Source organism: Pezoporus flaviventris, unplaced genomic scaffold (genome assembly GCF_033815535.1).
Source record: "Pezoporus flaviventris isolate CSIRO_AGI_PZ_B2104156 unplaced genomic scaffold, CSIRO_AGI_Pfla_v1 ptg000057l, whole genome shotgun sequence".
Lineage (NCBI taxonomy): Eukaryota > Metazoa > Chordata > Aves > Psittaciformes > Psittacidae > Pezoporus > Pezoporus flaviventris.
Window position 1 is genome coordinate 6,072,809 of NW_026892605.1, and position 13,761 is coordinate 6,086,569.

Sequence of the window (13,761 nt, forward strand, 5' to 3'; positions counted from 1 at the left end):
TGAGTATAATAGTGTTTGCTTCAGTGTCAAGGGATTGTTATTTTGGAATTGGGTTTGGAAACAAATTTGAACTCTAAAATTTGCTTGATGTGTTAACATCCATAAGCAATTTTTTTAAAGGTTTGCCAATTTTGTCCTTTCAGAAGCCCCATACATTAAAGATTTAAAAAAATGTTTAAAACTGATACTCCGTTTCTGTCCAATTTCCAGCCTTACCAGAAAGTATTTGTGAGTAGCTCTGCTGTGCTAACCAGAAGTCTCTGAGAGACATCACAAGTTACCTCACTGGGACAACGCAACTTTTCATCCTGGAATACTCCCTTTCTTGTCACTCCTAGCTAGAAGACGAGCACCTAATTGATTACTCTGCTTCACAAGTGAGACTATTTCCAGCAGCGCTAGATCTCAAAGATGGACTGTCCTGTTACACAAAAGCCAAATTATCGTTACTATAGGCTCTGAAAAAGTCACCTGGAATCAAAAACCAGAAAAAAACACCACCGACAACAACACCTCTCCCTCCCACCCCCCGCAAAAAAACAAACAAAAAACACACAAGCAAAGGACACAGGAAAATCTAGAAACATTGTTATACCTCTATGACATGAAGATGATTAAGCAGTAAATTTTTTAGCTGATTCTGTAAGAATATATGAATACGAAAAGCACCTCTGACAAAATGGTAAATCTCCACCCACATTTCGGATCATATCATCAGAGAATGCAATATATTTAGGAAGACTTGCAGGGAGCCACAAAAACTTATATATAGAGTTATGTGTTGTACCAATAATAAAACCATACAACAATTCACACAATTAAGGAGTAGCATTCAGATCAGACTTGTTTCTTTTCTTTAACAACAAACTCTTTTTAGGTGATACCAGAAAACTCAGTGTTTCTGCATAAACACACTCATCTGTCCTAGAACTAAAATTTACATTACATGTATGGTGCTTAATTTTGAAAGGCAATCCTTCAAACATATTATAAACCAACTCAGAAATGTCCTTACACAGACAGTTACAGTTTCTCTCATTATTCGTTTAACAAAGTAAAATGTTCTTATTCAGAATGCAGCAACTGTGAAACTGTTAACAGCTCCCATCCCAACACAGCTGATTAGTATAGCTCTAAGAAGCAGCAGAAAAGGTATTCACTGAAGCTCTGAAAAGAAAGGATAGCAAACATGACCTCCTCATTGCAGGCATGAACTCGAAAAGTTTCATGGATCCCCCAACAACATACATTTCCAATAAAACCAGGATAAAGGCATCCACAGATGTTAAACCAGAAGAAAAATGTGCTACAATTCATTCTGACCCAGACAAAACAGGCCACAAAATTTCACCCTAAGACTCCTTAACAAATACACTACTAAAAAAAACTTTCGTAACTTTTCTTGGAGCCAGAGTGAATCTTTCTAAAACCAGGAGAGAGAGAAAAAAAAGTTGATTCGTCATCATAAATACCAGAAGGGACTGTTGGGAAGATTCAATATTAACAGTTGTGTACGATGGCCATCCCTCCCATTTGTATAACAACACAAAATTTCAAACCTGTCTATAATTTGATTAAAATCTTACTTTGCCTTTCTGCAGTATAATGCAAGGCTTATCCACATGCATGATAAAGTACGGGCTTCAGATTTAAAATTCATATAAGCAATGTAAAAAGTTGTACAGGCTTTCACTTTGCAATGCATTCATTTTAGCTTAAAATTAGTATTAGTGCCTTAAGACAGAACGACTATTGAAACAGTGTTTTGAAGCAGCTGAACTAATCATATTCCAGACTGGATTTTAGATAAATCACAGCAACGATGTATGTGATGAAGCAGGGAGAAGACATTTTCTTGTGGGAGGGATGGATGAAAAGGCAAAAACAAAGGATAAGAAATACAAGCAAGTAAAATAAGGAAAGATAAAGTAAAATATACTAAGCTACATGGAATAAGAGGGATGTGAGAAGTAGAATAATGATGCTACAAGGTAACACTAGAAAAGATCTGCTACAATCTATTAAGAAATATAGGATGAACTAAATAAAGAATGTTTATGAAAATTACTTTTCCTAGTGTATTAAAATGTTTAGAACTAAAAATGGCACAGAGTAAGATAGAGAACAGTGTTTCTCTCTTTTGGAGTGAGGATGTTGTGGCTATGGCATGAATATTTTCTGTATCAGTCAGTTGTTGACAAATAGACTTTAACTTACAAAGAGATACTTCCATAAATTATGAACTTTTTCAAACACTGGAGTTCACCTACTTAGTGCGTACCACATATCCTACGAAGTAAGTTACCAGGATGTTGGGGGAAAATATACATAAAACTAAAAATACACATGAAAATTTGAAGTTCAAAGACACTTTTTCCAAAATCTGCCTGGCTGAACAGTCAAAACCATTTGTAAGAGAGAAACATAATTACAATGTTCTTCTTTTCACAAAACCTATTTCTAATATCATTTTAAGGACCTTGTTCTGAATATAATAGCAAAAAGACTGATATTAGACTCAAACATTTTTTTTTTTCCCCTGGAAAATATGTCCCAAGTTATTTAGAGTATATAAAAAATACATGACTTTATAAAACAAAAAATACATAAAAACACTGCAAAAATTTATAAACCTGACTTCAAAATCAATGTGTTGCTCATGTATGGCACATCTACTAGTCATGCTAATCAGACAAGAGTCATTAAAACCTTTACATGTTACTAAAACGTTCTATATGAATAACCACATACAATACAGACTATAAAAAAGTACTTCAGAAACATTTTAGAAGGCATAAACACGCTGCATATGGCTGTGAGGGCTCTAAAAATTAGTGATTTTCCACACACAGAATTGTGTGGAATTCAAACTCTATCCTTCTAAGACTAGAGCTGAGCTCCATCAGAAAGTTTTTAGCATTTCCTATCAAGAACATAAAGGTTTAATTCAAAATCTTTAGACTAAACTGACAACAAAGATGTCATAATTTTATTAGTAACTCTACATGCCTATTATTAGAAATGGAAATTTTGTCTGTTCTGAACATCAAAAAGGGACACGGAAAATGTTCATATTTCCAGGATAAAGAGCAAATATTTAACAAGGAGGCTAAAGTCTTATAAATAACTAATACATGTCCTGAATTGTTAAGTTTTTAAGAGTGAATACAAACAGGTTAGTAGATAATTGATGTAGCATGATAAATTTATTATACAGGTATCACCTCTGTTGTATACATGTACATAAACACAGTTATACATTCCCCAAGATAATTTCTACATTATTTCTTATCAGATCAACTACATAAGAAAACATTTTAATCTCAAATTCATGATCTACCTGGAACTGCATTCCACTGAAATCCTCTCCCCTGCTACCTGATTTGTCTATTTTGAGACATGACAACATATAAGCATAACTGTGTGGGAAATTTAAATGCTTTAAATGTTGAAGATTGAAAAATAAAGGAACCCTGACCAGTCAGTATCACTGATTTCACAATGTGAATTTATCTGCTTCAGTATGAAACCAAATTAGTCAAAATCAGAGCACCAGGAAGAAAAACAATCCTATATATAAAGTGTTATAACTGCAGAAGAGACTATCAACCAAAAATCAAACCTACAAACTATACTGAATTATTTCCTGTTCATATTACTAATTTGAAAATTCCAGCCAATTGTTTACCAGTTCATTTCCTCTTTCTGCACACAGTGAACCCTAAAGACAATGTCTGAACTCTCCTAAAGACAGAACTTTTTTGTAAGCTTATTGTCACACAGCCTCAAGTGTGGAGGCTCTCCAACAGAGTTGTATTTACAGCGTAAAAGAGGCAAATGGGACTTTGTAACTGTGTTCTTACTGCACCATGCTAAAACATGCCCTGGAAAAGCATAACTAATTTCCAGTTAAGCTTATAGAAGAATCTTAGGGCTTGTATACATAGTATTTCTCACTGCTCCAGCTACACTGATTTAGTTACAATAGTAGCAGTCCCTTATACAAAACACACTTCAATCTGAAGTTTAAATCATGCATATAGGATTTACAGTTCACTGGATAAATTACCAGGGTAAACTAATGTAGCTCAAGTACAGCTTAAGACCATTTAAGTGTTCCCACATCAGGTACCTGCACTGGAGTAAATAAATCTTTCAGGTTCATTGTAGTAAGGCTTCTAATAATGACAGGCCCACAGATGAGCTTCACTTTGTTCCCCAAAATCACCATATAAAAAAGTTTGAAAGTAGCTATCGAACGTTCATGTTTGATTTCTAACTACAAAAGTAGCAAATTTAAAAGAACAAGAGTGTAAAAAAGATATAATCCAATTAATATTGAAAAAAAAAGTCTTACCTTTATTAGATTTCGATGACTTGTTCTTGTTGGTTTTAAAACAAGAGCCCCTCGATTTATCTTCTCTATCCTTAATAAATTTCTGCACATCATCCAAAGAAAGCTTTTGAAGGACAACTACAGGCTTAGCTCCTTTATTCAGATCTTCAACTAGCCCAATCTTCTCTACTTTGTCTTTCTGTTCAACTCTAAATTCAGTTTTCCTTGACTCCTGAGTAACATTGCCATCTTTATCACGCTTGATTTTTGGAATGACAAAATGTTTCAATGCACCAGATCTTGCCCCCAACAAGTAACTGGGAAACTCTGCTTTACTGTCAGCATGTGCTTTATTAGCATCTACTTTACTCTTATTACCATCTGTCCTTCGTTCATCCTTGCTATTGGGTGATTTAAAACCAGGTTTATTTGATTTACTTGAATCTCCTCTACCTTCCTGTTTAATACGAGGGCTGTCAGGTCTTGATTTCTGATCCCCAGCTGAAAACCTTTCCCTCGAATCACCAGACTCATGCCTATGTTTCCTTTCAAATTTCTCAGGTTTTGAACCATCAGATTTAATACCATGCTTAGAATCATGTTCATTTTTGTTTGCGGATCTCAAATATTCAGGCCTTCTAATCTTGGATGGATCTCCTCTGTATCTCTCTGAATCCCCCCTATCCTCAGATCTTTGTTTAAGGCTATCATGATCACGCCTCAGTGCATCAGAAACTGAACGACCATCAGGCCTTTGTTTTGTTGGATCAGATCTACTTTCAGGTTTTACCCTTGAAAGGTCAGATTTTACATCTAGTTTATGTCTAGATACTTCAACTTTCTTATCTAACAATGGTTTACTGGAGTCTCTCCTATTATCATGTCTATGTTTTGGTGTTTCAGGCCTGCCTTCAGTCTTCTGTTTTGGTGTTTCAGGCCTGCCTTCACTCTTCTGTTTTGGTGTTTCAGGCCTCTGCCTTATTTCCTGTTTGCCATTATTTTGTTTTCCCTCATTCTGTTTCATCTCCATTTGCCTGCTCTCATTTTGTTTTGATTCTGTCTGTCTGTTCTCATTTTGTTTCACTTCCATTTGTCTGCTTTCATGCTTGCTTTCATGTTTAGCTTCTAACTGTTTGTTCTCATTGTGTTTACTTTCCAACCGTCTGCTCTCACTTTGCTGAAATTCCATTTGCCTGTTTTCATTTTGCTGGATATCTGTCTTTTGACCTTCAAACTCTGTCTTTTTCCTAAAAATTTCTGGATGGTTTTCAGGTTTAAATTTAAGAACTCCAGCAGTGTCTTCTTGGGGAACACACACAAATGCGTCATTATAGTGCTTAATTTCTTCAGGTTTTTTGATGGTGTCCAAATCCTGAGTTACTGTTGCCTGAGAGTCCGCTCTTCCTGCTTGCTGCAGATCGATACTAACCATTAACGCTGGCCTTGCCCCATTTCCTGCAGAACCTGTCTCCTGAGAAGCTGCTCTATTTCCTCCAGTAGCACCTCCAGCCTCCTGTGGTTTATTTTCTTGTTTTCGCTTCTTCAAAGGCTTATCTGCAAGTTAAAGAGAAACAACACAAATTACATATATAGACTGGTAAATGGTCCATTTCCCTCCACTCCCACCAATTAATCCTCCTCAAAAAGTATGTGCACACACAACAAAATCAATTGAATTTAGAAGAATAATAAAATTTCTCTAGCTAATACTTTTTAATGTATTCAGACTACCATTCATTGTAAGTCTACAACAGCTGCCAACTACTCATCAAAAAACCCCACCCTTAAAACATGACACCAAAGTCCCTGTGTGATTATTTCCTTAGAGACACCTAATAAAACAGCTGCAACACATAAAGACAAAAAAAAAAAACAAACAACAAAAAAACAACATCCCAATCAAACCCAAAACTTTTAGAAAACCCCAAACTAATTATGCTTGAAGCAGAAGTCTGCAGCAACAAAGTTAACATGCACCTCCACAACTACTTTCTGAGGAATACTACTATAAAAGATTCTCTTCTGACACATTCAGCCTGCTTCATTATACATTAACTAAGCAAAAATCTACAGTGATTAAGACAGAGGTCCTCCCTATATGGTTCAGCTTATCAGTTGGACTTCACACATATTTTATAGCCAGGGAACACATGAACAATGAACAAAAATTATTAAACTAACTCCAACACTCCATGCTTGTCTTTGAACCAAAGCAGTATACCGAGAGCTGGAGTTTATACCATAACACATATGTGCTTGTTGGGGGGTGACTACACACTTAAAAACTTCAATATTTTCTCTTTGCAACCATAATTCTTTTCATGGGTGAAATAAAAAGTTCAGTGGCAACTTTACGTAGTTAGGCTTGACTCTGCAATAAGCCTTTCAGTTTGTACTAAAAAATCATTAACAGTAGAATACAGAAAATAAAGTGAGCCAATCACACGCCCTGTAATTTGGCAGAATTCGTAGAAATGAGCAGCACACGGAAGTATCCAAAAGATATGTTATTTTCATTTAAACTACAACCTATTTCTATAACCAACATGGTACTCTAAAGTAAAGTTCATTTCTGCCATGAAAACCAAAAGCTCTACTTGCACTAAGCCTTACATTCTCATTTCTGAACTATCATTGTGTAACTTGTCAAAAAAAAACCCAATGACTTTCTCTGTAATCAGGGAATATGACTTCAAGTCTAAGAAATCATGAAACTTGGGTTGGAAATACTGTTGTGCAGATGTATCGTCAAAATGCCTAGACCACAAATATACAAAAAATAACTTATTTCACGCCTAGATTTGTGGTGCTTTATCACCAGATGCAATGAGCCAGCTCTTATTTTGGAGAAGGAGAATGAGGTAAGGAGGATGCAATCAAGGAATAGGAAATAAACGCCAAGGGAAAAAACACCACTCTCTCAAATTCTAAACCAAAATTGTAAAGTATGTTTTTCAACTTATTCTACATTTGTGGAAGATTTTCATTTAGAAGAATCAAAACTTTGAAAGATCATCTCCAATATTAACATTAAAGAACAATATCAAATACTTATATGGTCAATGCCAGTGATAGGCACATGCCTTTTCCCCCATCATTTTAATTCCCAAGTCTATTTGTACATCTTTAATTTCCTAAAACTCCAGAATTATATATAGTGTTTGAGGGTGGAAGACAGTAAAGACAGATACAATGAACTCCATGCCGACACAGGTCAACTGCAAATAAGGAAATTTGCAAAATTCAACAAAAACCTGTAAGAACACCTGCCAACTTTATGGTAGAGATGTGAAGCAAAATAAATTTGCCAAATCAAAGGTGCAGCTTTACAGCATGGAGATTTTTTCCTTTTCTATACTACAAAACTATTGGATTGATATGAGAACTTACACAGATTAATTTCCTTACACTACTGATTAAAATGAATATTTTTTTTTTAAACCTTCATGCAGTGATGAAAAACCTTTTTCTCCTTGTGATGAAGAGGGCTTTGGCCTCATTGAGCTTCATGACAAATCTTAGGAATGGTAATGAAGTGGAAGTTTTCAGATTCATTGGTTTCAAATTGGATTTTTTTTTCGGTTAAAGAAAACATATACATTGATAGACACACATCCACACACATCACTACCTTATTTCTGAATTACAACTCTTTAAATTTTGAAAAACAAATTGAGAAAGTTGTGTTCTTAGCAAAAATCATTCAGCTTTTTCATTTTAACCTAGAAATGTCAGCCACACTTAAAAAGTCCTGTAAAGCTCTGATGATGGATCTAACAGTAGCCTTTAAGACATTACTGTTATCAGTTATCTGCCCCATTCCTTTAAATGAGGTTATCACCTGTAGCAGAAGGGAACACACATTCGTATTTCCACAAGTGTATGTCATTGTCCAATGTATCACCTTAAGGCATTAGTGAAGATCGTTTACATAAACATACCACGCTGAACGAGTCAAATAAGAGCCAAGTGAATTTTTCCCTCTGCTACCGCTACTACAGGAACAAGGCAGATGGCCAGAAGCTGTGATGTCTTAAACAACTGTAGCTGGATCAAGCAAAACTCACCTTTCAGAACCCTCATGCTGAAGGCTCCAAGATTAAACAACCAAAACAATTCAAGTAGGATCAATTTTCTCGCTTGAACTTCTGTAACTGACCAGGCTCAAAATGCTGATGCTCTTCATCATCCAAAACATTAAATTGTTAGTTGAACACATGTAAGTAGATGATCAAATCAGAACTTGGCAAAAGTATTCCCTCTAAACACAGAGCTCTTCTGATGCGCCTTCCTCATTTCTCTTGACAAATGAATACTGATGTTTTAGTATATTATGATAACAATGTGTTAACATCTTATCTAAGAACACCTTCAAAGTTTTCTCTTCCTAAATGGCAAGATGATTGCAAACAGAGTTACAGATTACTCCAGATTTCTTCATATCTCCAGTGTATCTTCACGTCGATCCTCAGAACTAGATTTCATCATTAGCGTTTTGCTTCTATGAGATTTCAGGATCTAGGACAAAAAAGCTGGCCCAAGTATATGAAAATATCAGGTTGAACTGGGGCATAAAAGATATGACAAGTACATAGTACAGCCATCTTCACAGAGCATAATAAAAAAAAAAATCCACAAAAAACTTTTAAGTTGCCATGGTAGCTGCAGAAATCTGAAAGCTGACATACACCATTGGATTTCAAGGGCTTTATGAAATCGTGAACCCACTTTGAACTATATGAGAATAATCAAAGAGTCAGAGGTGTATACAGAGTAATTACCATCAGAAAACGGAGGTCTTCTTATCTTTTCTTTTACAGTCATATATATGCAAGTTTGCATGCATCTACTTTGTTGTCTTTAGTCCCAAGACCGTTTAGGTTTTTGATGAACATATGAACATAGGAACTCTAACAATATCCATTCAAATATACTCTGTATCCCTCAGTATCCAAGCTTCATCCACTTCATTCCATATACAGTAGGATTTCTTTTTATTATCAGGATTTAGGACTTTGCCAAAATACCAGGCTAACGTTTTTCTTTCAAATCCTGAAGATGTAGATTCAAAGCTTGCCACAGTTCTGGACACACAGGCTTGCAAACTCTTGAGACTAATAAAATGTGATCAGCATCTTTTTTCTTCACTCTTTGTAATAGTCTTCATAATAAAAGGAATATGTTTTAAACTTTCTATGTTAGAGATGAAGTATCCAAGTTTGCTGTTTTCAGCTTCTTTTATCTTAGTAATATTATCCACTCCTCCCCCTCTTCCAACAGAATGTAGATACATCCAAAATATATCCACATTTTGTTCAATTCTCAAAAAAAAAAATTACGATGGTTTAGAGCAAGTCTGACCCTAGTTATTCTCTTTATGTATATATACATCCTTTTGGCTTGGCAAAGCTGCACAGATGTTCTCTTTCTATTGCAACATGCTCAATACGAGACAATAGCTTGGTAATCAAAGCAAGATCAGAAGCTACCTTATTCTAAAAAATAGTAGAGATGTTCTGTAAGTTAAATGGGTCACTGTGGTGCAAGAAAAAATACATTACAGGAACCACAAGTCTGAAACGGAAAAAAAAGATTAGCTGGATTTCCAAGCAGTTACCCTCACATGTTCTCTTCTGAACAGTATTCCTGGAGACCTGGATGGCCTTCATCTTTGGAATTATCTGTGTATCAAAATGATGAGTACTTTCATATTTAGAAATTAATCAACTACTGTGGAACTTTTGTGAAAAAAAAAACACTGCACTGGAATAACCACAAATACTTTCAAATATACTTCTGCTGAAGCCACGAGTCAATAATGGTTTGAAGAATATTCATCCTGAAAATGGGTATGCTTGGAAGCAGACAAAGTGTTACAGGGCTAGCAGCTGGATGAGGGGAGCTGTACTAAAAAAGTATCTCTGTTCTTCCATTTAATCTGAAATCTTTCCAGAGCAGCAGCCAGAACACCATTAGTGCCAAAGTCTTCGATGTTACTGCTTTCTTGAAAGCCTGACTGCCTAAATCCCAGACAAATGAGTATAATAGGATGGTAGCTTAAAAACTTCTAGAACTGCTTGTCCTAGTACACTGAAATGGGCCTTTTGTAACTATATGTGAAAATGCAACAAATCTAAATAATAACCACATGCATGGTTGCTAAGCTTCATTGTAGCAGAATGGTAACACTTTGCTCTACTGCTTGGCAGGCTCTAAATACAGAGATTTCTGAATAATCTTGAAGACACAACAGATCACTTATCACTTTCCCGTTTACACCTTGTAAGGGATTCAATTTATATCCAGGATGGTTAAATGTGAATGTACTCCTCTTCAGAGCTACAAAGATGATGAATTCTGGCTGAACCATTTTTGATCACTCCAGCACAAAAATAAAAAGTTTTATATTTTAAAGCTCTAACAGTCTTCAGAGATTACTGCAATGCCTCCACTATTCAAATTACCACTTAAAGTATTTAAATCAGCAGTTAATAAATTTAAACCAAATATACCAGTCCTAAGCAGTTAATTACTATTTTCAAACCTACCATTTTTTTAACATCAATGACAAGTCAGCCAGAAGCCAATGACTAGCTTATTTAAGCTAACAGCCAAGATTAGGAATTTTCAACAGGTAAACATACAACTAGGCATCTATACATCAACTTTGTATTTACTGACTGTTTTCTTTTCTTAGATATTTTTCACAGATCTCTTCAAAGCTGTCCCAGTGCCCTGCCCCCACAACCAACAGTGTTCTGTAGACCACAGAAATTGAAACATTCTGCGTACAAGGAAGGTTTAAAATTACTCCAGTGGTACTGATGGGTGACCTATGAATGGAGTGAGGGCAAATATCCATTCTTACCTAATCCTTCATGACAACTGAACATTACTGACCATGAGAGTTTGCTCTCACATGACCTCCCTGCAAAGCCATATACCAACGAGGAACTGAAGAACCAATGAGAACTCTTCACATCAGCAGAAGAGACTCCTAGAGTACACCCTGCTCCCCTTGAAGGAGAGACTCAGCAAATACACGTCAAAAATCTTATTCTCACTGGTTGCTCCCATACAGAAGAAACCAAGAATGTGAACGTGTGAATCTAGTATAGGAAGCTTTATAGACAGAACATAATTCCAAAGTCTCTGAAGAAGAGACAGTAGCTTCCAGCTGCTTCAGTTCAGAGGAAGGATTTCTGAGAATGTGAACACAAAGAGCTGCTGATTTTACCAATCTGTTCAAAAGACCTTATCAAATTTTTGTACACTGCAAAAAGGAAAGCCCACCAGGAGGAATGTCCAAAACCAGTCAGGACAAAATGGAAAAAGACTACAGAAGTCCCTGACATGCCTTAGAGTGTAGCAGACTTCAGAATCTTCATTCTGGTAAAGTTCTGCTTGTTTTCTTAAATATAACAATCATGTAATCAGCATAACTGGAGAATGAAATAAGATGTTACGATTTTTTCTACTTAAGGATGCCTAGTAATACATTTCCTGTTAACTATACTAATACAAAAGATATTTAAAAGGAAATAACAAGAATTGAACTGAAGACATGTATAACCAAGTATCTACACTTGTTTAGAGACAGGAAACTGTACCTTAACCTTCTTGAACTTAATACTGCTTTTATAAATAATAGGATTTTAATTTATTTATGAGATAAATTTTTCTGACACAAATGGTTTTATCCATGTGGCTGCTTTGTGAAGAATTATAGTTTTGTAAACTCAATTGTTAAAATATCTTAGCAAAACCTGAAGCGCAATTACTTTGAAATAACCTAATGCAGCACCTAATTTCACAAGAAAAAAGGAACACACTAACAGCAAACTTAATGAAAAATACCTATTTTATGTATCACAAATTAACATATCCAATTAGTTTTTAATTCATTTGTACAGATAGCAAACTTCAGAAATTAGCAATGACTTTGAAATATTTCTTCCAGGTGTGGATTTTACTCCGACATCATACTCTGCACTCAAAAATATCTTCAATTAACTAGATCCAGTAACATTTATACTGCATGAAATAAAAAAAAATTTCTACATCTTCTTAGGTTGATGTTAGAGTGAACTTGGTGCCTATATAGAAATGCTGGTCCTAAACTCTTGATAAGGTTTATTAATTATACATGCCATTTCTATTACCAAGATTTAAATCCATTATAGAGAAGTGACTGTCCCAGAACAAAATTCATTACTGGGTAACAGAAATACTCCCATCTATCTAACAAGTACAAATGAAGGCATATGCTACAGGCAAGTTATATCAAATTTTCTAATCTTAGATTACACTAAGATAAAAAAAACAGACTTCTTACCAAAATGCTAACATTTAGTTATTTTTTACACCTGCTTACAAGAACAGGTTTCTGCACTACCCTATGTAAATCCCAACCTGAGATAAATGAGGGAATTTGCATGTTACACAAGAGCACTAAACTGAAGTAAATGCCATTAAAAAAAAATATAACTCTACTTTTGTTTTTTTAAATGTGCTTTTCACTCAATTAGTATTTCATTCTTTATAAAAAATAAAAGAATGTAATTTTTCCTAGATAGATGGAAACACTGCAATACTGCATTGCAATTTCTCTAGAGGAATTTCTTCCCCTTACTTTTCTTGAAACATGTCTGAACACATACACAATAATCTCTCACATACAGGGACTGGCAGTTGCAAAACTGCTTTTTCTTGGGAAAGCTATATGAGGTGTCAGCTTCACCCATCATGTCACACTACAAAATGCAGACCTAATGAAATACACAAAATATATGAAACCTAATTCTCACACTGCCCTACAACAGTCACACAATCATTTGTATTTTACACTGTCTCATTTCATCTTCTGGTATTAGTCACCTTAATCTTCTGCAAGATTACTATATAAATGACAACACTTATAGCTCTATTTTTAAGGAAATAAAACCCCTATAAACTATTTTTGGAAACGAATGCTAATACACTGGTTATAATTAAACATTCTGTCATTTCATTAATTGGCTTCATAAAATAATATGTAAACAAACTGTTCACTCTTAATAGTGTTCTATTAGTTTCCTCTTTGGGAAACTTTCGGGGGTGATGGGTAATGGGAAGAAAGGGGCTGGATAAGAACTTAAAATGTAAGAGAAAAAGGTTACTTACCTATAACTGTAGTTTTGAAAGTTTTTCTCCGGCAGATTCACACTCTTGGGTTGTGTGTCTCTGCTGCTATGGGCTTGGAACGAACTAAAAATGAAGGGCCCACAGCAGGCATCCAAATGCCCCCTAACTGATCCAATTATTGGAAATAAAGTTATTACATATCCACTTCTTCTTAATTCAAAGAATCCACAGTAAGATTCCAAAGAAATGGGTAAAATGGATGCTTAGAGGTAAAATATATAGGGAAAATAACACAGATACGA

The 13,761-nt window shown here is 35.1% G+C and overlaps 1 protein-coding gene across 9 annotated transcripts in view; it reads right to left on the minus strand.

Annotated features, from left to right (window-relative positions):
- NIPBL (NIPBL cohesin loading factor) overlaps positions 1-13,761 on the minus strand; it is a 155,012-nt gene that overhangs the window by 51,774 nt on the left and 89,477 nt on the right. For 6 of the 9 annotated variants that reach the window (XM_061469475.1, XM_061469473.1, XM_061469472.1 and 3 more), the window contains one exon: positions 4,358-5,890. The exons of 2 other annotated variants lie outside the window; for them this stretch is intronic. In XM_061469475.1, the coding sequence (XP_061325459.1) occupies positions 4,358-5,890 (1,533 nt within the window). Of the gene's footprint in view, positions 1-4,357; positions 5,891-8,403; positions 9,125-13,761 lie in introns of those variants that run through there. One more of the 9 variants, XM_061469476.1, reaches the window with a different exon arrangement.